At 51.1% G+C, this 25,973-nt stretch overlaps 1 protein-coding gene across 1 annotated transcript; it reads right to left on the reverse strand.

Annotated features, from left to right (window-relative positions):
* Window positions 1–5,167: 5,167 nt before the first annotated feature.
* Window positions 5,168–7,978, reverse strand: LPAR4 (lysophosphatidic acid receptor 4). Its single transcript, XM_038748072.1, is given in 2 exon segments — window positions 5,168–6,966; window positions 6,968–7,978. Coding segments are annotated over 2 exon segments (1,050 nt in total). The 5' UTR covers window positions 7,910–7,978; the 3' UTR covers window positions 5,168–6,858.
* Between the last annotated feature and the right edge of the window lie 17,995 nt (window positions 7,979–25,973).

Here is a 25,973-nt window from a genome sequence, read left to right on the forward strand (position 1 = left end):
GCCACTTGTCTGTTGCATAATCTTGGGCAAGACACTTCACTTCTCTGGGCCTCAGTTTACCTTATCTGTAAAATGGGGCTTGAGACGATGAGTCCCATATGGGACAGGGACTGTGTCCAACCCGATTTGCTTGTATCCACTCCAGCACTTAGAACAGTGCCTGACACATAGTAAGTGCTTAATAAATACCATAATTATTATTACTATCATTATTATCCAGGCCTAGTGGGAATAGCACAGGCTTGGGAGTCAGGAGACTGGGTTTCTAACCTTGGCCCTGCCAGTTGCTTGCTGTGTGACCTTGGGCAAGTCACTTAACTTCTCTGTGCCTAAATTTCCTCAACTGTAGAATGGGGATTCAATACCTGTTCTCCCTCCTCCTTATACTGTGAGCCCCATGTGGGAGAGGGACGGTGTCCAATCTGATTAACTTGTTTCTACCCTAGGGCTTAGAAGAGTGCTTGACACTTAGTAAGCACATAAGTAACAAATGCACATGGTGAGAAGTAGCATGGTGTAGTGGATAGAGCATGACCCTCTGAGTCAGAAGGTCATGAGTTCTAATTCCGACTCTGCCACTTGTCTGCTTTGTGTGACCTTTGTCAAATCACTTTACTTCCCTGCCTCAGTTACCTCATCTGTCAAATGGAAATTAAAACTGTGAGCCCCACGTGGGACAGCCTGATTACGTTGTATCTACGCTAGCTCTTGGAACAATGCTTGGCACATAGTAAGTGCTTAACAAATACCATAGTAATTATAATAATTATTATTAGAGGGGCGAAGATCCTCACTGTACCTCGTTCTCGCCTGTCCCACCGTCGACCCCCGGCCCACGTCATCCCCCGGGCCTGGAATGCCCTCCCTCTGCCCCTCCGCCAAGCTAGCTCTCTTCCTCCCTTCAAGGCCCTGCTGAGAGCTCACCTCCTCCAGGAGGCCTTCCCAGACTGAGCCCCTTCCCTCCTCTCCCTCTCGTCCCCCTCTCCATCCCCCCATCTTACCTCCTTCCCTTCCCCACAGCACCTGTATATATGTATATATGGTTGTACATATTTATTACTCTATTTATTTATTTATTTATTTATTTTACTTGTACATTTCTATCCTATTTATTTTATTTTGTTGGAATGTTTGGTTCTGTTCTCTGTCTCCCCCTTTTAGACTGTGAGCCCACTGTAGGGTAGGGACTGTCTCTATGTGTTGCCAATTTGTACTTCCCAAGCGCTTAGTACAGTGCTCTGCACATAGTAAGCGCTCAATAAATAGGATTGATTGATTGATTGAAGATCTGTGGGCTGTGTCTTCCCTACGGGTTCTTAGCAGCGCCTCCCCCGCGGTGCGGGCGGAATGGGAATGTGGACAGCGTGGTTTCCGAGCTCAGGTATGGGGGTTTACCGCTCGGGAGCCCCCGTCTGCCCCGCCCGCCCTCAGTGTGGTCTCTTCCCGAGAGCTGCGGGCGTGCAGCCCCCGGGCCCTCCCCTCCCTTCCCCCCACGGGGTCTGCCTCTTCTCTCCTCTGGCCCATGGGGTCTGCCCCTTCGCCCCGGGCCCTCCCCTCCCCCCATGGGGTCTGTCTCCCCCCTCCCCCCATGAGGTCTGTCTCCCCCCTCCCCCCATGAGGTCTGTCCCCTCCCCCTCTCCCTTCCCCCCCATGGGTTCATTCATTCATTCAATCGTATTTATTGAGTGCTTACTGTGTGCAGAGCACTGTACTAAGCGCTTGGGAAGTACAAGTTGGCAACATTCTGCCCCTTCCCCCTCCCCCAATGGGGTCTGCCCCTGCCCCCCGGGCCCTCCCCTCCCCTCCCCTTCCCCCATGGGACCTACCTCTTCCCCCCCACCCCGGGCCCTCCCTTCCCCCCCAATGGGGTCTGTCCCCCTCTCCTTTCCCCCTCTCCTTTCCCCCTCCCCTTCCCCCTCTCCTTTCCCCCTCTCTTTTCCCCCTCTCTTTTCCCCCTCTCCTTTCCTCCTTTCCCCTCTCCTTTCCCCCTTTCCCCTCTCCTTTCCCCCTTTCCCCTCTCCTTTCCCCCTTTCCCCTCTCCTTTCCCCCTTTCCCCTCTCCTTTCCCCCTTTCCCCTCTCCTTTCCCCTCTCCTTTCCCCTCTCCTTTCCCCTCTCCTTTCCCCTCTCCTTTCCCCTCTCCTTTCCCCCTTTCCCCTCTCCTTTCCCCCTTTCCCCTCTCCTTTCCTCCTTTCCCCTCTCCTTTCCTCCTTTCCCCTCTCCTTTCCCCTCTCCTTTCCCCTCTCCTTTCCCCTCTCCTTTCCCCCTTTCCCCTCTCCTTTCCTCCTTTCCCCTCTCCTTTCCTCCGTCCCCTCTCCTTTCCCCCGTCCCCTCTCCTTTCCCCCTTTCCCCTCTCCTTTCCTCCCTCCCCCTCCTTTCCCCTTTCCCCTCTCCTTTCCCCTCTCCTTTCCCCTCTCCTTTCTCCCTTTCCCCTCTCCGTTCCCCCTTTCCCCTCTCCGTTCCCCCTTTCCCCTCTCCGTTCCCCCTTTCCCCTCTCCTTCCCCCCTCCCCCCTCCTTTCCCCCTCCTTTCCCCTCTCCTTTCCCCCCTCCTTTCCCCTTTCCCCTTTCCCCTCTCCTTTCCCCCCTCCTTTCCCCTTTCCCCTCTCCCCTCTCCTTTCCCCTCTCCTTTCCCCCCTCCTTTCCCCTTTCCCCTCTCCCCTCTCCTTTCCCCTTTCCCCTCTCCCCTCTCCTTTCCCCTTTCCCTTCTCCCTTTCCCTTCTCCCTTTCCCCTCTCCTTTCCCCTCTCCTTTCCCCTCTCCTTTCCCCTCTCCTTTCCCCCTTTCCCCTCTCCTTTCCCCCTTTCCCCTCTCCTTTCCCCCTTTCCCTTCCCCCTTTCCCCCTTTCCCTTCCCCCTTTCCCCCTTTCCCTTCCCCCTTTCCCCTTTTCCCTTCCCCCTTTCCCTCATGAGATCAGCCCTTTCCCCCTCCCCTTTCCCCCCATGGGGTCTGCCCCTTTCCCCCTCCCCCCTTCCCCTCATGGGGTCTGCCCCTTCCCCGCGGGCCCTCCCCCCCCCCCCCCCCCATGGGGTCTGCCCCTTTCCTAGGGCCGGCGGACCCCTCGTTCTTCGGAGGTCACAGCAGCTGCTGCTGCTGCTGCTTCTCTGGGAGCGAAGGGGCGAGCCCGGGCCCTGGCGGAGCGGCCGGGGCAGGGGTCGCTCTGCAGACTGGAGCTGCGGGGCAGGCGGGGAATGGTCGGGTTCCCCGCAGCCCGGGGTCTTCCTCGAAAAACCGGCAGCCCCAGCCTACACCTTCCCCGTCGTCGACCCTCGGGAGGACGGGAGAGAGAGAGAGAGAAAAGAGAACACGAACGTGGGTTCTAATCCCGCCTTCGCCACTTGTTGTGTGACCTTGGGCAAGCCACTTTACTTCTCTGTGCCTCAGTTCCTTCAGCTGGAAAAGGGGGATTGAGACTGTGAGCCCCACATGGGACAGGGACTGTGTCCAACCCAATTTACTTGTATCCATCCCAGCGCTTAGTGCAGTGCCTGACACATAGTAAGCACATAACAAATACCACAATTATTATTATTATTCTCTGTGCCTCATTTACCTCATCTGTAAAATGGGAATTAATAATAATGGCATTTATTAAGCGCTTACTATGGGCCAAGCACTGTTCTAAGCGCTTTAAGGTGATCAGGTTATTCCACGTGGGACTCACAGCCCTCATCCTCATTTTACAGATGAGGTAACTGAGGCACAGAGAAGTTAAGTGACTCGCCCAGAGTCACACAGCTGACAATTGGCGGGGCCGGGATTTGAACCCATGACCTCTGACTCCAAAGCCCGTGCGCTTTCCACTGAGCCACGCTGCTTCTCAAGACTGTGAGCAGATTCCACTGAGCCACACTGCTTTTCAAAACTGTGAGCAGATTCCACTGAGCCACACTGCTTTTCAAGACTGTGAGCAGATGAAGATTGAGAGCCCCGCGTGGGACAACCTGATTACCTCGTATCTATCCCAGAGTTTAGAACATTGCTTGGCACGTAGTAAGCGCTTAACAAATACCATAATTATTAATATTCTAAATAGAGTGAGTCCGAGTCCGTCCCCTGGCCGGCTAGCAGGGGGCCATCCTCTCCGTAGGGTGGGCCGTGGTTTGCAAGACAAGGCCTGTGTCTGCTCTGAGAGCGGTAGACGCCGCGGGCCTCCCCCCAAACAAGGCTTTCCCCTGCCTCCGAGCCCGCTGTGGCAGGGTGGGGAGGAACAGTTGTTCGACGGTTTGGACAAAGGAAGCGTCGGCTGGACCCCCGTGCCCGGGTCAGATTGGACTATTGAAGGGCGACCTGCTCTGCACACAGTAAGCACTCGATAAATACGATTGAATGAATGAATATAAGCCCCCACATTTCGCCTTTCCATTTTCTTCCAGGCGATCAATTATCCTAATGACTTTCCGCATCTTGACTTTTAGATACCCGAGGGCAGGGATTGGTCTTAAAGATACTGTTGGACTCTCCCAAGCTCTCGGTATACTGCTCAGTAAACGATATAATAACAATGATGGTATTTGTTAAGCGCTTACTATCAGCGTGGCTCAATGGAAAGAGCACGGGCTTTGGAGTCAGAGGTCATGGGTTCAAATCCCGGCTCCACCAATTGTCAGCTGTGTGACTTTGGGAAAGTCACTTAACTTCTCTGTGCCTCAGTTACCTCATCTGTAAGAATGGGGATTAAAACTGAGCCCCCCGTGAGACAACCTGATCACCTTTTAACCTCCCCAGCGCTTAGAACAGTGCTTTGCACACAGTAAGCGCTTAATAAATGCCATCATCATCACTATTCTAAGCGCTGGATGCTTTCCAAAACTAGTGCTGGGATTCGTGTGTCCCCATCTTTGCTATAATCAGAGCGTATGTACGCCTTTCGGGGTCATTCCAAGGAGAATGAATGTTTTTTAAATGGTATTTAAGTATTTACTATGTGCCAGGGGCTGTACTAAACGCTGAGATAGACCCAAGATGATTGAGTTGGACACAGTCCCTGTCCTACATACAGAGAAGCAGCGTGGCTCAGTGGAAAGAGCACGGCCTTGGGAGTCAGAGATCATGGGTTCTAAGTGAGGCACAGAGAAGCTGAGTGACTTGCCCCAGGTCACACAGCAGGCAAGTGGCAGAGCGGGGATTAGAATCCATTAGGACAGAATGAATGTCTCCAACCTCGAGGCATATGCTAATCCAAACGTATTTTATTCCACTGAATGAGCGATTTAAATCCAAGTCCCCATAAGAAGTAGAGCTAAAGGGTAGTCACTCTCCTAAAGAGAATTAGGATCCCATTTTGACTAGCAATAATAATCGAGTCCCTTGTAATTGGGGAAGATATTCATTACCCCCTCAGACCTCTGAATTCTTTCCTCGCCCCAGGAAAACAACGGAAACGATTTAGTCCCCAGCTGAGCGAAGGAATCCCATGACCCGCTGTTAACCGAGTTTATACTTGGTTGACTCATCTTCTAGAAGGCTTAAGTATTTGAAACCGAACGCCTTGCATGATAAAACGAAGAACTGCACCTAGAGCTCATAGATATATCATAATTATAACAATCTATAAGAAATGTAAAGAAGAAGAATAAGTTAGTGGCAAAATAAGCAGCTCCCGGGGGACCCAGGAAATGAAAACCGTTTCCAAATTTAACGTGCGCTGCAGGGGACAGAGTGGTAATCTGATGTAGGCGGGCTGGCTAGCGCCGATACGAAAGCGATAGCGCCTCTTCTTGGAGGGGGAGGGGTGGGGGGGGGGGACACGAGCTCCCTCGAATGAGAAGAGGATGCTGATCGTTGCCTGGGCGACCGTCCAGCACAAAGGCGATTAGAGGATCGCTCGAGGGTGGTGTATGGCAGAGCTCCGGCTTTGGGGCTTCAGGACACGTGGCCGCTCTCGGCCCAACTCGGGGGTTAATGGAGTGTTAGGAGGTTAAACGCATTTCAAGGTAAAATCGTGAGGAGACTCCGAGCACGACTCAGATTGGCTAAACTGACTCTTGGTGGCTTGGGCTCTCCCTATCTGTTCAAACACGTGCGAGTGCGCGCATATGGGTGGGGCCCAGAGTACAAAGCGAGCGGGTGAGGGCTGAGAGACCTGGGTTCTAGTCTCTACTCCGCCCCCGGCCTGCTGTGTGACCGTGAGCCAGTCACCTGCCCTCTCTGGACCTGTTTCCTCCCCTCCTTCATGGAGAGAAGACGCCTTCCACCCTCCCCGTTCAGTGAGGTGTGTGTGTATGTATGGCCTGTGTCCAGTGTTCTGTCTGTTGTCTACCCTAGCTTTATTGACTAAATATCATCACTAACTTAGTATCCCAAATCATACCCTTCCTCCGGAAGAGCTCCAATCTACAACCTATTTCAGTATCTGTCTCTTCAGCTGGACTAGAAGCTCCTCGGGGGTAGGAACCGTGTCTAATAACTCTACTGTGGTCTCCCAAGTGCTTAGTACAGTGCTTCGCTCCCAGCAGGTGCTCGATCAGTACTACCGATTTATGAGACAGCTCCTGGAGGGCAGGGATCTTGTCTTCTACTTCTGCCAATCTCTTCCAGTCGCTCAATACAGTGCTTTGGGCACCCACGCACCCAGTAAGTACTGCTGATTTGATTGATCAGATGGTAAGCGGCTTGAGGGCAAGGGCTGTGTCCCCCCTCTCCCACACGCTTAGTTCAGCACTCTGCACTCAGCAGTTGATCAGTCAATAATACTGACTGGGGGAGGAGAGGAATCGGAGCCCCTGGGCCCTCGGCTACCTGGCAGGAGATACTCGGTCCCGGGATGGTGGTGCCCATGGACGCGGAGGGTTTCACCTCTCCACTCTCCCCAGGGGCTGGGGGGGATACCCTCTCCAAATCGGGAGGTCCGGGAAACACGGTTAGAAGTGGGACTCAGACATCAGCTCCCCGCCGTCGGTCACCGGTGGGTCGCTCAGGTCCTCAGCCAGGCCGGGCAGGACGGCCTTGGACGAGAGCGAAGCGCCCCCCCCGGAAGAGGGCCACCAGCCGGATGGGCGGGTGGACGGCCAAGGCCTTCTGGAAGGCCTCGGAGGTGAAGTAGTAGATGAAGGGGTCGAAGCAGCAGTTGAGGGTGGCGACGCAGAGAGTGATGGGATACATGGTCCTGGCAAAGCGCTCGAGCGCACAGCTCGTGACCGCCCGGGAGCGCACCAGCGCGTACAGGAAGAGGGTGGAGTTGTAGGGCACGAAGCAGACCACGAAGACGGCCACGTGCACGGCGATCATCTTGAGCACCTTCTCCTTGTCGGTGCCGATCTGGGCCAGGGTGGCCGGCTTGCGCAGGGTCCGCAGCACCAGTGAGGCGCAGGTCAGGTTGAGCAGCAGCGGGATGAGGAAGCCGACCACCTCGATGAAGATGGTGATCTTGGCCAGGTAAGTTTTCCAGGTGAGCTGGGAGAAGCCCTCGAAGCAGGTGGTGGTGGCGTTGGAGACGTTGGTGGTGGAGAAGAATGAGGCGGAGATGCCGCCGCCGAGAACCAGGGCCCACACAGCCACGCACACCAGGGCGCAGTTCCGGCGTGTGCGCAGAGTGCGGGAGCGGAAGGGGTGGCCGATGGCTAGGAAGCGGTCCACGCTGATGCAGGTGAGGAAGAGCATGCTGCCGTAGATATTGGTCAGGAAGGCCGTGCCCGACACCTTGCACAGCGGGTCGCCGAACGGCCAGTGGCGGTTCAGGTTATAGAAGATCTTGAAGGGCAGCGTGCAGACGAAGAGCAGGTCGGACACGGCCAGGTTGGTCATGAAGATGGCGGCCTCGCTGCGGGCGCTCATGCGGAGGCAGAAGACGAAGAGCGAGGCGCAGTTGGTGACGAGGCCCAGGACAAAGACCACGCTGTACACCACCCCGTTCAGGGGGTATTTGAAGGAGTCGTCGGTGACACAGGTCTGGTTGCCGCCCGGGGCACCCATGCCCAGGCTGGGTTCAGCCGGGGGTGGCCCTGGGAGCGCCCTGGGCCACAGCCTCCATAGACTGGACACAGGTACTGCTTTGACTGGGCTTTCAGCTTCCTGCGGGGGATGGACAGACAGACGAGGTCAGGATCACACACAGCTCGACGCTGGCCCTCCCGCCCTGAGCTAGTGCATGCAATTCCCCTGTGATGCCCCATTCCCCCTCTTGCCATCCCGGGCCAGATGGTCCCTGCTCTCCCCGGCGGTACCGTATAATGGGAGTTCAGGAGGGCCCTGCTCTCCACGGAGTGCGGGGATATATCCTGGGGAACCCTGCCGGGCAGCCACCTAGATCAGCATGCTGCAGTTCTCCCCATTGGGCAGAGGCCCAGACAGGAACACCTGGTCAGATGGACAGGTTCCTCACGGCTCCAGGCCAACGTGACAAGTACCCACAGAGAGGGATGAGGGTTTGCTGATGGCAGGGGAATCAATCAATCAATCAATCATATTCATTGAGCACTTACTCTGTGCAGAGCACTGTACTAAGCACTTGGGAAGTACAAGTTGGCAAGGACAGTGGGGAAGAGGGGGACAGTGGGAGGATGAGGAGGAGGTACGAGGAGGCAGCAGCTGGTGGAACTTGCCAAGGTGGTTTTCAGCTGGTGGAACTTGCCAAGGTGGTTTTCATACAACTTGAACTAAGGATCCACTTCTAGGCTCTGTCTAAAATGGCCATGCGCACTCTGAGCCCAGGCCGCCTTCTGTCTCCCCACCAGCCCCTGAAAATTGCCACCATTGCCTCCCAGATGCCAACCCCACCTATTCAGTCTGTCACCAAATCCTGTTGGTCCTATTTGCACAGTAGCTGTACGATCCACCCTTTCCTCTCCATCCGAATGACTACCACATCGATCAATGCACTAATCCTATCCCACCTCTTGACTACTGTATCAGCCTCCTTGCTCACTTTCCTGCCTCCTGTCTTTCCCCACTCCAGTCCATACTTCTCTCTCAAGCCTGGATCGTTTATATAAAAAAAGTTCAGTCCACATCCCCGGAACTCCTCAAGAACCCCCAGTGGTTGCCTAGCTACCTCCACATCAAACAGAAATTCCTTACCATCATCTATAAGGCATTCAATCAGCTCTCCCCCTCCTCCTACCTTACTGATTTCCTACTTCAATCCAGTCCACACACTGGGCTCCTCTATGCCAGCCTACTCACTGTACCTCATAGATTGTTGAACCCCTCAAGGAACGGGGTCTATGTCAAATTCCCACCTGTGTACTCTTTCCCAGCATTTAATACAGTATTCTGCACCCAATAAGTGCTTGCTTAATGCATACTGCTAATACTACTACCTCTGTCTCATCTTTCTCACTGCCAACCTTTTGCCCATAACCTCCTTCTGGCCTGGAACTCCCTTCCCCTTCATATCTGACAAACCACCACTGTCTCCATCTTCAAAACCCTGCTATAATATCTTTTCCTAGAAGTGTTCTCTGACTAACCTCATTTCTCCATCTGATGCACCCTCCCTTGTCCTTCCCCTACCTCAATATTCTATCATCTCCTTGAAGTCAGGGATTGTGCCTACCAACTTTATTGTGGTGTAATCAATCAATCAATAGTATTTTTTGAGCACATCCTGTCTGCAGAGCACTGTACTAAACACACGGGAGTACAATACAGTAAAATAGAGTTGGTAGATGCAGTTCTTGCTCATAAAGAGCTTACAGTCTAATGGGGGAGACTTTCAAAATGAGGAAATGGCAGACTGTAAGATTATGTAGCAAAGTACACTGCTGCATTCAGGTATATTATATTTGCCCAAAAGCATAGTATACTGCTCTGCACACAATACCTCATTAAATGGCTTTGAATGATCACTGGAAACCTGTACACAATCTCCTGTAACTGTGCTTCAGCTACCTAATCTGTAAAACGGGAAGGAAGACTCTGAGCCCCATGTAGGACAGGGACTCAATGTAACATGATTACCTCTTAATGCAGCACTTAGAACAACGGCTGGCACATAGTAAGCGCTTAACAATTACCATAAAAAACCCTCCCCAACCCTTGCTCTGTGGCCCAGGCATTTGGGAGCCTCCTGCATCGACCATGTCCCTTCCCGGGCCTGCCAGGTGGGCATTCGTGTGTCCCTGACTGGGTGAAGCTTGGGGTTCTGCCTATTTTTCATTGGCATGCAAGAGATCTTGGATCCAGGGGCCCATAGGGAAGCCAGTGAAAGGGGCCTGGGCCTGGGCCTGACCCTGGGCCCTTCTGGGCACACCCTAGCTGCAGAGCTCAAGAGGCTGGGGCTGGTCCCGGTACGGGACCAACACTAGAATGGCACCCCAACACACACACGCACAATGTCAGGCCATGCCATCTGCCCTGGCCTGGAACTGGCTCCTGGTTACCAAGTTGAGCAAGGGACAGGCAGGGTGGTGCCAGAGGAGCACAGGGCAAATCCTGCCTACCTGCAGAGGCCACACTGGTCCTCCGGGGTCTTTGCAGCATCCTAGCAGTCCTAACCTTAACTTCTCAGCAGGCTGGACTCCGGGGGACCCCTGAATGGCCACACATCCACTCCAGAGTTACTCAGGTACCCACCCCCCCCGGTGCCTGTGAAAGCAGGTGCTCATCTGAGCTGTGGGGTCAGAGGCTGGAGCTAAGTCTGAGGAAGGCTTGCGCTGATGGAAAAAGCACCAGACACAAAGACGTCCGGTGCCATATCCGGGCTGGTCAGGGGGAGGACCAGCCATACACTGTACTATCCCCATGAGGAGAAGCAGGCAAACAGCCATCCTGGTCTGGTTGGTCATGGAAGGCAGAAAAACTGTGTAGCGTGGTGCTGACCCCGTGGCTAATGCGGGGTGCCCAGGGCCCGTGCCCGAAAAAGGGGAGCAAATCCAGCTCTTGATCGAGTTCCTTCTGCCTCCCCCAGATCCCCACCCTGCCTGTCTGACTCACCCCTAACTCCTTGCAGGTGTGAGGTTTGAGGAGGGGGGCGGGGGGTGGAAGGGATCATCAACAGTAAGCAGGAAACAGGGTTGGGGGAGGGGAGGTGTTCGGAGTCTGTGACCTAAACTGAATCTTTAACTTTGGCCTACACACATGGAATCAATTGTGACATGAGGCAGGCTAGTCCCGACTCTCCCAGCTGGGCCAGGAGAGTGGTGAAATCAGGCACTTCTGGCCCAGCAGGGAGTGGGTATTGGAGCCTTCCAGTTTTACACTGAGGAGAATGTCCAGTGTCCACCTAACCTTGTCTGCTCCCCTGTCCAGGCCTGGGTCCAGACGGTCTGCCCCCTGCCCAGCTGTACACTACAGGGATGATCCGGTGTGATGTCTTTGGGTCCAGTGTCAGTGCCCAGTCTCCATCTGCTGAGTACAATATGTTGGAAATGGCGCCCATATCCACGGAGATCCAGGAGGGGGGAACGCAGCGGCTCTTGAGCTGAAGTCAGGGATCAGCCTACAGCAGAATCTCTGGCTCTTACCGCTTTCCCCAGAAGCTTCTGAGCCCCTAATGCAGACTTTTGCCCCAGATGCAATGGGGAACTGCGCTAAAGCCAATTGCCGCCTGCTCTGCCGTCCACCCGCTCTGCCATCCGTTCAGCCTGCCCACTCTGGGCGTCAGAGGTTAATCCCACTTTTGAGGCATGTGTTCGTGTCGGGGAGAGTTACGGGGGGTGGTGGGGAGGAAAGCCCCTTTTCCCCTGCCCACACCTCGCAGGGTTCCCTGAAACCACTGGCTCTGGAGAGACCCTGGAGGGTGTAACATGGCAGTTAGAAAGGGCTCTGTGGTCACTTCTTCTCTTGGCCCCCCGGGGGCTCAGCTGGAGGGCTCTGTGGGAAAGGACTGAGTTTCTCACTTCTATGGACTACTTTCTCAATTCTCCACTGAGTTCTCCCTCTGTACTGTTTCACCTATGCATTTGGGTCTAAACAGTTAGGTACTCACCCCTCCCCTGCCCTCACAGCATTTATATCTATAGCTGTGTGTATCCTTATACACTGCTACTTCCTCTAATTGCAATTCTTTTTAATGTCTACCTTCACTGCTAGATTGAAAGCTTCTTGATGGTAGGGATCATCATCATCATCAATCGTATTTATTGAGCGCTTACTATGTGCAGAGCACTGCACTCTCCCAAGTGCTTAGTATAGTGCTCTGCATATCAGAAGTGTTCAATAAATACCAGTGATCGATTTCTTGGAGGTCTCAGTATCAAGCTAACCTACTCATTATGCCTCATTCTCATCTTGCCTGCTTCTGACCTCTTGCTCCTTCCTTCTATCTTGCCAGGAACTTCCTCTGCCTACACATCCGGCAGAGTACCACGCACCCCCTCTTCAAACTCCTTCTGAGCTCACATCTCCTCCTGGAGCCTCCCCTGAGTCATCTCTCATCTTCCCACTTTGAGTCTCCCAACTCTCACCTCTGCCCTACTCAGCCACCTAAGCACTAAAGTCACCCTAAAGCCCCTAGAGCTTACACACATGCATTATACTCAATGATAACGGTCTATCTGTAGCGTATTGTCATATCTGCTTTCCCTGGTAGATTGCAAGCTTGAGGGCAGCGATAGTGTCTACTAAGTTGACTGTACTCTCCCAGGGGCCCGGTGCATCATCTTGCACACAGCAGATGCCTGATAAACAGGATGCATTAATGGGCTGACAAGGGGGCTCTTGGGGTAGAATAGAACAGGGGTCAAGTCATCCTGCCTGGACATTCCATCGCTGGAATTCTGTCCGGCTGCTGTGACTTGCTCCCAGCTGGCCCTAGTGCCATAACAAAAACATCCCTGAGCGGTTCCGGCCCTTTGGAAGAGGTGTGTTTTTAGAGCTCACGCTCAAACAGCGCATCAGATACAACCTGCTGAGACAGGTAAGGGATCCTTGTGTTTCCCCACCGAGTGTGCTGAGGGCTTCCCCAGTCTCTCCAGCTGGCCCATCCTATCACAGTGAGCACCCCACCCGGGCCTCCAGAGATGGCCATGGGTTCTAATCCTGGCTCTGCCACTTGTCCACTGTGTGACCTTGAGCAAGTCACTTCACTTCTCAGGGCCTCAATTATGTCATCTGTAAAATGGAGGTTGAGACTGTGAGCCCCACATAAGACAGGGAATGTGTCCAGCCTGATTTGCTTGTGTCCACCCCAGCATTTAGTACAGTGCCTTGTACATAGTAACTGCTTGCTAATTCACATAATTAATTGACCTGGGGTGGCCAACTCTGACAAGTTGGGTTTGGCGATTCGTCTCTTTCCAGGAATGACCCGAAAGCCTGGCATGGCATTGGGGGCAGGAGCTTGGGATGGAGAGGTCAGGGGGGATGAGAGGGAAATGTTGCCAATTTGTACTTCCCAAGCGCTTAGTACAGTGCTCTGCACATAGTAACCGCTCAATAAATACGATTGATGATGACTGCAGGCTGGCCATCTGTCCTGCTCCTGAGTCAATCAGCATCCTCCAGCAGATCCATCCCTAGCTCTGATGGTGGGTGTCCAGGAGGACGATAAGCCCTCCATTCCTCCTAGGCCAGGCATACCCACAGAGCTGATCCTCTTGGTGTCAACCTTGGTGTCATCCTCGACTCCGCTCTCTCATTCACTCCTCACATCGAAGCCGTCACCAAAACCTGCCGGTCTCAGCTCCGCAACATTGCCAAGATCCGCCCTTTCCTCTCCATCCAAACCACTACCCTGCTTGTTCAAACTCTCATCCTATCCCGTCTGGACTACTGCATCAGCTTTCTCTCTGATCTCCCATCCTCGTGTCTCTCCCCACTTCAATCCATACTTCATGCTGCTGCCCGGATTGTCTTTGTCCAGAAACGCTCTGGGCATATTACTACCCTCCTCAAAAATCTCCAATGGCTACCAATCAATCTGCGCATCAGGCAGAAACTCCTCACCCTGGGCTTCAAGGCTGTCCATCACCTCGCCCCCCTCCTACCTCACCTCCCTTCTCTCCTTCTACAGCCCACCCCGCACCCTCCGCTCCTCTGCCGCTAATCTCCTCACCGTACCTCGTTCTCGCCTGTCCCGCCATCGACCCCCGGCCCACGTCATCCCCCGGGCCTGGAATGCCCTCCCTCTACCCATCTGCCAAGGTAGCTCTCTTCCTCCCTTCAAGGCCCTACTGAGAGCTCACCTCCTCCAGGAGGCCCTCCCAGACTGAGCCCCCTCCTTCCTCTCCCCCTCGTCCCCCTCCCCCCCCGTCTTACCTCCTTCCCTTCCCCACAGCACCTGTATATATGTATATATGTTTGTACATTTTTTTACTCTATGTATTTTACTTGTACATATCTATTCTATTTATTTTATTTTGTTAATATGTTTGGTTTTGTTCTCTGTCTCCCCCTTCTAGACTGTGAGCCCACTGTTGGGTAGGGACTGTCTCTATATGTTGCCAACTTGTACTTCCCAAGCGCTTAGTACAGTGCTCTGCACACAGTAAGTGCTCAATAAATACGATTGATTGATTGATTGATCCAGGGGGTGGGGACAGGTTTCCTGGCTTCTGATGATCTTATCCCATTCCCAGTGTTTCTTCTGATCTGGGCACAGGGAGGCCTCTGGCTTCAGCAACAATAGTGGCCAGTACGTGGTTAGAGCTTTTAAAAGACCTGCATCTGTGGTTCTTGGGTGGGACAGGAAGATGGGTTGGACCATGTCCTGCTACCTGCCAGGTGACCGTGGCCTTGAGCTGCCCCAGGGGATGAACTCTTACCTGATTCTCCCCTCGGCCTCTCCTCTGACTTGTATCAACTGTGCTGGTGGCGACAGCAGCAGCAGGGTGAGAGGCTGGGCTGGGCAGTGTTTGTGCCAGACTTTGACTGATGCTTTGCTTCCAATTGCCAAAGGTTATCAGGCCGGCCAGAAGGCCTGTATCGTGCTCTACACTCAGCAAGCACTCAAGTCAACCCCATTGCTAGAACTACAGGGAAGAGGACAATGGCACATCCTGGTTCCAAACCAACCCCGATTTGCCCAAACTAGATGGCCACCAGCTCCCTAAAGGCAGGATTGTGTCTCTGGGAAACAAGGTGGCCTCATGGAAAGAGTACGAGCCTGGGAGTCAGAGGACCTGGGTTCTAATTCTGACTCTGCCACATACCTGTTCTGTGACCTTGGGCAAGCCACTTAACTTCTCTGTGCCTCAGTTCCCCCATCTGCAAAATGAGGATTCAATACCTGTTCTCCCTCCTACTTAGACTGTGAGCCCTATGTGGGACTTATCTTCTATGTACCCTAGTGTTTAGGACAGTGCTTGGTACACAGTAAGAGCTTGACAAATACCACAATTATTATTATTCCATTTATTGTGCCCTCAGCTTTGGGCCTTGCCTGGGCAGATGCCCAGTAATTGGTTTGATTGGTTAACTGATGGATGATCAGTCAGCAAGAGGCAGACCCCACTCCTGGGAGATGAAGAACTCAACTAGTCACATCTCCGAGACCCTGCCCGGATCCTACTTGGCCGGCTCCTCCCCCGTGAGGTTTCAGGCTCTGGAGCCAAACCCCCAACTCTATTGGGGTCTTCAAGGAGGCAGGTCTGGGACGCTTCCCTGTGTTTCATTTCTACTTCCTCTGTGCAAAGGGTTGAAGGGATGTTGCATTCTGGCACTAATTCATTGGCCCAGCCCCTCTAATCTGATGGAGAGCTTTCACCCAGGGCTTTAAACTGAGCACCTGGCACGAGCAGCAGCAAGATACAAGCTCCCTGCCCTCAGGGGTTTCAGGTTGAGCGGGAAAGACGGCAGACTCACGTGATGTGCAGGTAGCAGGAACAGGAGGAAGAGCGGGGCAGATCCCCCCCCGCCCGCCTTACCTCCTTCCCCTCCCCACAGCACCTGTATATATGTATATATGTTTGTACATATTTATTACTCTATTTTACTTGTACACATTTATTCTATTTATTATTTTATTTGATTTATATGTTTTGTTTAGTTGTCTGTCTCCCCCTTCTAGACTGTGAGCCCGCTGTTGGGTAGGGATCATCTCTATATGATCCCTTGTACTTCCCAAGCGCTTAGTACAGTGCTCTGCACACAGTAAGCGCTCAATAAATACGATTGAATGAATGAATGAACAGGTGATGGCACGAGGGTTTCAGGGTGGAACTGCTGGATATGTAACTGACTACACAGTGGTTCACATTTTTATATATTGTATGTTATATAAATAATATGTGTAATGTGTATCCTATGTCATGTAACTTGACAAAGTGCCGAGCCTGGATGGAAGACATGTTTCAGCTAAGGATGGGTACTGGGCTGGGACGAGTCTGGGTTGGGAATCCATCTGGGAAGGCTTCCTGAAGGGGGTGTGACTTTCTCAGGGGCCTTTGTCGTGCCCTTGTATGATGGCAGGTCTGTGTCAAGTAAGAGGAAAAACAATGAAGTTGGCTGTGGGGGTGGGGGGGGGGGGGTGGTTCTGGCAGCCTGCACTGAAAGAGAACAGACTTTTGCAATATCGTGGCAATAAAGTGTTTCTGGGATTGCTGGCCGCGAGGGCTGCCCTGGGGTTGCTGCTGCTGTGGGGAGAGAGGAGCCAAAGAGAGGGGGATGGGAGTGAGGGCCCGACCTCCCCCTCTGTCCGTCCATTGGTCTCTTCCATCCCAGAGCTCCAGGAGATGGACCCTGGCCTGGATGGACACAGATGGACAGGCGGGGCCCTGTTTTCTGCAGCTCCTAGTGTTCAGGGAAGCCAGGGGCGGGAGGCGGGAGTTATGTCCTTTTAACTCAGCATCTGACTCAGCCTAGCCTGGAATCTCCCTCTTTTCTTCCTCCTCCTCTTCCTCTCCCCCCTTCTCCCCCCTTCCTTCTCCTCTTTCTTTTCCTCCTCTTTCTCATCCTCCTCTTCTCTTGCCTCTTTTCCCTCATCCTCTTCTTTCTCTTTCCTTCTCCTCCTTCTTTCTCCTCCTCTTAGTTTTCCTCTTCCCTCCTCTTCCTTCTCTTTCTCCTCCTTCTCTTCTGTTTCGTCTTTCCCTACTCTTCCTCTTTCCCTCCTCCTCTTGTTTTCCCTCTTTCCCTCCTCCTCCTCCTTTTCCTCTTCCTCCTCTTTTCTCCTCCTTCTCTTCCTTTTTATTCCTCTTTCTCTACCTTTTCCCCCCACCTTCTCCCCTTCCTTCTCTCCCTCCTCCTCCCCTCTACTTCTCCTCGTCTTACTCCCCTTTATCCCTCCTTCCTCTCCTCCTCCCGTCCCCAGGTTCCATCTTGCATCCGTCTGCGCGCCCTCCGGTCCCCTCCATCCCCCCCACCGGGGGTCATCATCATCATCATCATCAATCGTATTTATTGAGCGCTTACTGTGTGCAGAGCACTGTACTAAGCGCTTGGGAAGTACAAATTGGCAACATATAGGGACAGTCCCTACCCAACAGTGGGCTCACAGTCTAGGGCCGGCCTCTCGGTGGTTGGGGTCTCTCTCCCGGGCCGCCCCTTGTGCCTCCCGTTCCCCGCACAGCCCGCGCCCGGACGGACTCACCGGACGGACGGAGGGACGGAGGACCGGGCGGGGCGGGCACTAGCTGGGCGGCAGGGCGGTGGGCACCGGGCGCCGGGGCGGCCTGGGTCTCTCCATCTCGGCGAGGAACAGTGAGGGGGTAGGGATGGGCCACCCCCCAGCCCAGCCCCAAGCTAAGGCCGCAGCCAACTGGACCCGAGGAAGCCCCCCTCGGCTGGGGGGTGGGGATGAGGGGGTCCCGGGGAGGGGGCTTCGGAGGAGACGCTTCCAATTGGAGGACTGACCCCCGACGAGCCCGGGCCCCTCCCCTCCTCTCCCCCTCCCCCTCCGGAGGGAGGCCGACCGCGTTTCCCCTCCCGCCACAAAGCCAGTCCGGGGAGCGGACAGAGGGATAACTGGAATCCCGACTAACCCGTGGCCGGAGAGGACAGCCACACCAATCAATCAATCAATCAATCGCATTTATCGAGCGCTTACTGCGTGCAGAGCACTGGACTAAGCGCTTGGGAAGTACAAGTTGGCAACATATAGAGACAGTCCCTACCCAACAGTGGGCTCACAGTGGGCTCACACCAATCAATCAATCAATCAATCAATCGCGTTTATCAAGCGCTTACTGTGTGCAGAGCACTGGACTAAGCGCTTGGGAAGTACAAGTTGGCAACATATAGAGACGGTCCCTACCCAACAGTGGGCTCACAGTCTAGAAGGACTTGCAGAAGGTCAAATTCAGAATTTTTTTTTTTTTGGGGGGGGGGGGCGGGCAGATGAGACTGCTGCCATCCCCCGGCACAGGTCCTGCTGGCCGCGGGCAACCATCCCCCGCTTGACCTTTGGGGTCTGAACCAGCGATTCACTCATTCATTCATTCATATTTATTGAGCGCTTACTGTGTGCAGGGCACTGTACTAAGCGCTTGGGAAGTACAAGTTGGCAGCATACAGAGACGGTCCCTACCCAACAGTGGGCTCACAGTCTAGAAGGGGGAGACAGAAAAACGAAACATATTAACAAAATAAAATAGATACAATAAATATGTACAAATAAAATAACTAAATAAATAGAGTAATAAATACGTACAAACATATATACATATATACAGGTGCTGTGTGGAGGGGGGATGGGAAGGGGGATTTCTCTGAAGCAATGACCACATACCAAATAAAATGTACCGCTAATTCCAGTTTTGATCACATTGGGGAAGAAAACATTTCTCTCACAAGGATTTGCCTAAATCTAACGGCACTCCCGGTTCCCAAGCCTGCACCTCAACTGGGAATTACTAGACTACACGGGAAGCAGCGTGGCCTAGTGGAAAGAGCATGGACCTGGGAATCAGGGGGCCTGAGTCTTAATTCCGGCTCCACCACCTGCCTGCTGGATGGGAAGTAGCATGTACCGAGTGGATACAACACGGGCCTGGGAGCCGGAAGGTCATGGGATCTAATCCCAACTCTGCCACCTGTCTGCTGTGGGACCTTAGGCAAGTCACTTTGCTTCTCCGAGCCTCAGTTATCTCATCTGTAAAATAACCACAATGATGATGGTGTTTGTTAAGCGCCTACTATGTGCCAGTCACTGTACTGAGCGCTGGGGTGGATACAAGCAAATCGGGTTGGGCACAGTCCCCGTCCCATATAGGGGTTTACAGTTTCAATCCCCATTTTACGGATGAGGTAACTGAGGAACGAAATTAAGTAATTTACCCAAGGTCACACAGCAGACAAATGGTGGAACTGGTATTAGAATAATAATTATAATAATAATAATGGCATTTATTAAAAGCTTACTATGTGCAAGGCACTGTTCTAAGTGCTGGGGAGGTTACAAGGTGATCAGGTTGTCCCACGGGGGGCTCACAGTCTTAATCCCCATTTTACAGATGAGGTAACTGAGGCACAGAGAAGTTAAATTGACTTGCCCAAAGTCACACAGCTGACAATTGGCGGAGTCGGGATTTGAATCCATGACCTCTGACTCCAAAGCCCGAGCTCTTGACTCCCGTGCTGTTTCCACTATGCCATGCTGCTTCCATATGGGGATCAATGGAGATTGAGACTGTGAGCTCCATGTGGGACAGGAACTGTATCCAATCGGATTTGCTTGTAGCCACCCCAGTGCTTAGTACAGTGCCTGGCACATAGGAAGCGCTTAATAAGTACCGCAATTACTATTATAATTATTATTATGTCACGGATCAGGAGAGCTGCTGACCGTGTTTCTGTGGGCAGTGTGCCAGCTGGAAAGATATTCTGTCCCACGGCATTCTTCATCCCCACTCAGTCAGTGGTATTCACTGAGCACTTATCAACTGCAGAGCACTGTACTGGCCACTCTGTGTCTGAACCCCAGGACAGCTCCGTTGTTGCTGCTCTCTTTAGTATTGTTAATGTGCAGGTTTATTCATTTATATTAATGTCTGTCTCTCACTCTAGAGTATATATTTGTTGTGACCAGGGAAAATGTCTACCAACTCTATTGTACTCTCCCAATTGTTTAGTAAAGTGCTCTTCATATAAGTGCTCAGTAAATACCATTGATGATGATGATAGCCCATACCCTGTTTGTTCCTGTCACTTTTTAAAATTCAAGTAAGTTTAAAAAAAAAAGTGCCAAATGGGGCACGATGAAAATGACTTGGTCCACCTAAGTGTTTTCCAACAGCCTGACCACTTTTTCAAGGTGCTTGGCCAGTGGTGAACACGCAGAATGAAGAAGATTGAAGAAGACTGAACACCCCTCCTCCCAACACAGTCCAGCGTTTTTTCCTTTATTTATGGTATTTGTGAAGCCCTTTGTTTATGGTATTTGTTAAGCATTTACTATGTGCCGGGCACTGTTCTGAGCACTGGGAAAGTACAATAAAACAGAATTAGCAGACGTTCCCTGCCCACAAGAAATTTATAGTCTAGAGTGGGAGGCAGACATTAAAATAAATGATCCCACAGACTGACAGTCCAAGTTCCACTTGGGGCTCACACTCTTGCTCGGAACACAGGAAATGCTCAATAAATAAGATTGAATGAATGAATACAGGTGAGGTAACTTTGACACAAGATGAGACGTTCTGAAAACGATGTGTCCATGGAGTCACTATGGGTCAGAAATGACTCAATGGCATTTGAAGAAGAACTGAAGCCCAGAAGTGAAGTGACTTGCCCAAGGTCATCCAGGAGACAAATGGTGGAGGTGGGATTGGAACCCAGGTCCTTCTGACTCTGCCTGAGCCCTAACCTACTAGGTCGGAGGTGCCAGGCACTGTTCTAAGCCCCAGGGTAGGTAAAAGTTAATCAGGTTGGACACCATCCACGTCCCACACGGGGCTCACAGTTTTAATCCCCATTTTACCAAAAAGGTAACTGAAGCACAGAGAAGTGAAGTGATTTGCCCAAATGCAGATAAGTGGCAGAGCCAGGATTAGAACCTTGGACAAATCACTTCACTTCTCGGTGCCTGAGTTACCTCATCTGCAAGATGGGGATTAAAAGTGTGAGCCCCATGTGGGACAGAGACTGTATCCAACCTGATTAACTTGTATCTACTCCAGAGCTTAGAACAGTGCCAAGTGTATAGTAAGCACTTAACAAATACCCTTATTATTATAGTTATTATTATTAGAACCCAGGTCCTCAAATGTGTAAGACGGGGGGAAGGGGGAGTGCATTGTTAGGACCCCAAGAACAGCCTTCACCAAAGCTGTTTGTGTGAGATCTCTACCATCTCCAACTCACTACTTCCATCTTCCTAAAACAGAACCAATCCATCAGGAGTGCTTATCATCAATTAATGGCAATTATTAAATGCTTACTGTGTGCAGAGCACTGCACTAAGCACTTGGAAGAGTGTAATCTAGACTGTAAACTCCCCTTGAGCCTGCAAGGTCGTTATGGGCAGGGAATAGGTCTGCTAATTCTGTTGTATTGTACTCTCCTAAGCACTTAGTATAATGCTCTCCACATAATAAGAACTCAATAAATACCATTGATTGATTGATTGATACAATACAACAGAGTTGGTAATGTTCCCTCAAGGAGCTTATAGTCTAAGTGGGGAGAGAGACATTAAAATAAAATTAGTGAAATCTACATAAGTGCTGTTGGGCTGAGGAGTGGGGTGACTCAATCATATTTATCGAATGCTTACTGTGTGCAGAGCACTGCACTATGCACTTGGATATGTGCAATATAACATCATCATCATCATCATCAATCGTATTTATTGAGCGCTTACTATGTGCAGAGCACTGTACTAAGCGCTTGGGAAGTACAAATTGGCAACATATAGAGACAGTCCCTACGCAGCAGTGGGCTCACAGTCTAAAAGGGGGATGTGCCTACCAAATAACATTATTTGGTATATTTACCAAAATAACATTTGGTAGGCATGTTCCCTACCCACATAGAGGTTGCTGTGTAGAGCGGTAGACTTTAAAATAAATTATGAATATATATGTAAGTATTGTGGGGCTGATGGTGGGGTGAATAAAGGGAACACATCCAAGTGCAAGTGTGATGCATAAGGGAGCAGGAGTAGGGGAAATGATGACTTAGTTGGGGAAGCCCTCTTGGAGATGTGATTTTTAATAAGGCTTTGAAGATAAGGAAAGTGACATTCTGTCAGATATGAATAGGGAGGGAGTCTCAGGCCAGAGGCAGGTTTGGAGCAGGGGGTTGATGGCGAGTTAGGAGATACAATGAGTAGGTTGGTGTTTGATGAGTGAAGTGAGCATGCTGGGTTGTAGGAGGAAATCACTGAAGTAAGATAGGAGCCGGCAAGGTGATTGAGTGCTTTAAATAATAATAATAATGATAATTATGGTTTTTAAGTGCTTACTATGTGCTAGGCAAATAAGGATAGAAGCAAATTGGGTTGGACACAGTCTCTGTCCCACGTGGTGCTCACAGTCTCGCTCTCCATTTTACGGATGAGGTAACTGAAGCCCAGAGAAATGAAGTGACTTGCCCAAGGTCACACAGCAGACAAGTGGCAGAGCTGGAATTAGAACCCAAGACCTTCTGACTTTCAGGCCCATACTCTATCCACTTGATCATGCCATGCTAATGGTTAGGAGTTTCGGTTTGATGCAGAGGTGAATGGGTGACCACTGGAGGATCTTGAGGAGGGGAGAAACATGTATTGAATGTTTAAGAAAGTGATCTGGTCAGCAAAGTGAAGTAGAGCCAGGAAGGAGAGAGATCAGTGAGGAGGCTGATGTAATAATCAAGGCAGGTTAGGATATGTGCTTAGATCAGCCTAGTAGCAATTGGATAGAGAGGAAAGTGGAATTTAGCGATGTGAAGGTAGAACTCACAGTATTTGGTGAGAGATTCATTCATTCATTCAATCTTATTTATTGAGCACTTACTGTGTGCAGAGCACTGTACTAAGCGCTTGGGAAGTACAAGTTGGCAACATATAGAGACAGTCCCTACCCAACAGTGGGCTCACAGTCTAGAAGGGGGAGACAGACAACAAGACAAAATATATTAATAAAATAAATAGAATAAACATGTACAAATAAAATCAATCAATAAATAGAGTAATAAATACGTACAAACCTATATACATACATACAGGCGGTGTGGGGAGGGGAAGGAGGTAAGGCAGGGGGGATGGGGAGGGGGAGGAGGGGGAGGGAAGGAAGGGGCTCAGTCTGGGAAGGCCTCCTGGAGGAGGTGAGCTCTCAGTAGGGCTTTGAAGGGAGGAAGAGAGCAAATGTGGGTTGAATGAAAGAGGTGAATTGAGGATAATGCCAAGGTTATGGGCTTGTGAGACAGGAAGGATGGTGGGGCTGTCTACAGTGATGGAAAAGTCAGGCAGAGGACAGGGTTTGGGTGGGGAGATGAAAGATTCTGTTTTGGACATGTTAAGTTTGAGGTGTCAGTGGGTTATCCAAGTAGTAATGTCCTGTAGGCAGGAGGAAATGCGATACTGCAGAGGAGAGAGGTCAGGGCCAGAGAGATAAATTTGGGAATCATCCACATAGAGACGGAAGTTGAAGCCATGGGAGAGAATGAGTTCTCTGAAGGAGTGGGTGTAAATGGGGAATAGAGGGGGACCCATAACTGAACCTTGAAGGACTCCCACAGTAAGAAGGTAGAAGGCAGAGGAGGAGCCTGCAAAAAAGACTGAGAATGAGTGGGCAGAGAGCTAGGAGTTAAACCAGGAGAGGATGGTGCCTGTGAAACCAAGGTTGGATAATGTTTCCAGGAGATGTGATGGAGAGGAGTGTTGAAGGCAGCTGAGAGATTGAGGATTAGGATGGCATATCAAGTGCTTAAAGGGTACAGATTCATTCATTCATTCATTCAATCGTATTTATTGAGCGCTTACTGTGTGCAGAGCACTGTACTAAGCACTTGGGAAGTACAAGTTGGCAACATATAGAGACGGTCCCTACCCAACAGTGGGCTCACAGTCTAGAAGGGGGAGACAGAGAACAAAACAAAACATATTAACAAAATAAAATAAATAGAATAAATATGTATAAGTAAAATAAATAAATAAATTCAAGTGCATAGGTGATGCAGAAGGGAGGGAGAGCAGGAGAAATGAGGGCTTTGCCATTAGGGAAACTCTTGAAAGAGATATGATTTTTAATAAGGCCTTCAAGGTGGGGACGAGTAGTGAATTGTGTGACAAGATAGACAAGACGGAGGTACAATGAGCAGGTTGGTGTTAGAAGAAGGAGGCATGAAGCAGCATTGCTCATTGGAAAGAGCCCAAGCTTTGGAGTCAGAGGTCAGGGGTTCAAATTTCAGCTCCGCCAATTGTCAGCTGTGTGACTTTGGGCAAGTCACTTCACTTCTCTGGGCCTCAATTACCTCATCTGTAAAATGGGGATTATGACTGTGAGACCCCTGTGGGACAACCTGATCACCTTGTAACTTCCCCAGCCCTTAGAACAGTGCTTTGCACATAGTAAATGCCATCATTATTATTATTATTATTATGAAGGCTGGGTTGAAGTAGGAAATCAGCAAGATAAGGTAGAAGGGAGTGTGCTTTTTAGAGTTGAGAGTAAGGAGTTTCTTTTTAATAGTGATTATGATGATTTGATATTATGCACTCTACTTGACATCTGCAGTGTGCAGAGGGATGCACTAAGCACTTGGAGGAGTACCATAGTTGCTAGGAGATCCCTCCCCTCAAGGAGGTTATAGTCTAGTGGGGAGACATACAGGTAGAAGGCAGCTTCTGAACACAAAGTTAAGTGCATAAATGCTAGGTTGGGGGTGGGAGGTGTTAGGAGCTTTGGTGGCTTGGAAGGGCCCAGGTGATAGTTAAGACATGCAAGCAAGGTGGGGAGATGAGATATTAGGGAAGGCCTCTTAGAAGAGGTGTAATCTCAAAAGGGCTTTGAAACTGCTGAGTAGAGGAGTCGGCCAGATGTGAAGGGCAAGAGGAGTTCCAAGCAGGAGGAAGCTACAGATGAAAGGAACTTGAGGGACAGTGAGTAGGTGGGCTTTGGAGAAGTGAAGAGTGCTAGCTGGGGCAAAGTGAGAGAGGAGTGTGGATAAGTAGTGAGGACGGAGTTGATGCAATACCTTAAAACTGATGTTCAGGAGTTTCTCCTTTTCTGTGTCTCCTCCATGTAAAGGGAATACTGGTGTGAGGAGCTCAGAGTGAAACGGTGACCCTTTCATCATCAATGGTATGTACTGAGCACTTTTTATGAGCAGAGCACCGTACCAAGTGCTTGGGAGAGAACAATACAACAGAGTTGGCAGATAATGTTCCCTGCCAAGTTGCCTGAAGTCTTCCCCACTGCAAAGGAGAAAGTGTCAAGAGTTTCTGGTCCTGGCTGTGCCCTTGCCTTTCTGTATGACCTTGGGCCAGTTACTAAGTCTCCCTGGGCCTCAGTTTCCACCTCTGTGCAATGAGGATAAAATCCCTGCTCTCTGGCAGCATGGCCTAGTGGACAAAGCATGCACATGGAAGTTAGAGGACGTGGGTTCTAACCCCAGCTTCATCATGTGCCTGCTGTTTGACTTTGGGCAAGTCATTTAACTTCTCTGTGTCTCTGTTACCTCAGCTGTAAAATGGGGAACCAATACCTGTTTCCTGCTTCTTAGACTGTGAACCCTGTGTGGGCCAGGCACTATGACCAAACTGATTAACTTATATCTACCCTGGGGCTTAGAACAGTGCTTGGCCCGTAGAAAGCACTTAACCAATGCCATTATTATTAGTATTAGGCTGTGAGCCCTGTATGGTATAGGGACCGTGTCCAATCTGACCACAGTGCTTGGCACCTAGTGGGTGCTTAATAAATCAATCCCACAGCTATTAGTCTTTTAAAGGAGTTAAATTCAGTGCTTCCCCCCTTCCCTCCATCCTTTCACTGGTGCTAGACTAATATTTGTTAAGCGCTTAGTATAAGCCAGGTACTGTACTAAGTACTTGGGGGAGGAATACAAACAAACACAGTCCCTGTCACTCATCAGGCTCACAGTCTTAATCCCCATTTTAGGGATGAGATAATTGAGGGATGAATAATAATGATAATAATGATTGTGGCATTTGTTAAGCGCTTACTGTGCGCCAGGCACTGTACAAGTGCTGGGGTGGATACAAGCAAATCCAGTTAGA

This window comes from Tachyglossus aculeatus, chromosome 6 (assembly GCF_015852505.1).
Source record: "Tachyglossus aculeatus isolate mTacAcu1 chromosome 6, mTacAcu1.pri, whole genome shotgun sequence".
Taxonomy (NCBI): domain Eukaryota; kingdom Metazoa; phylum Chordata; class Mammalia; order Monotremata; family Tachyglossidae; genus Tachyglossus; species Tachyglossus aculeatus.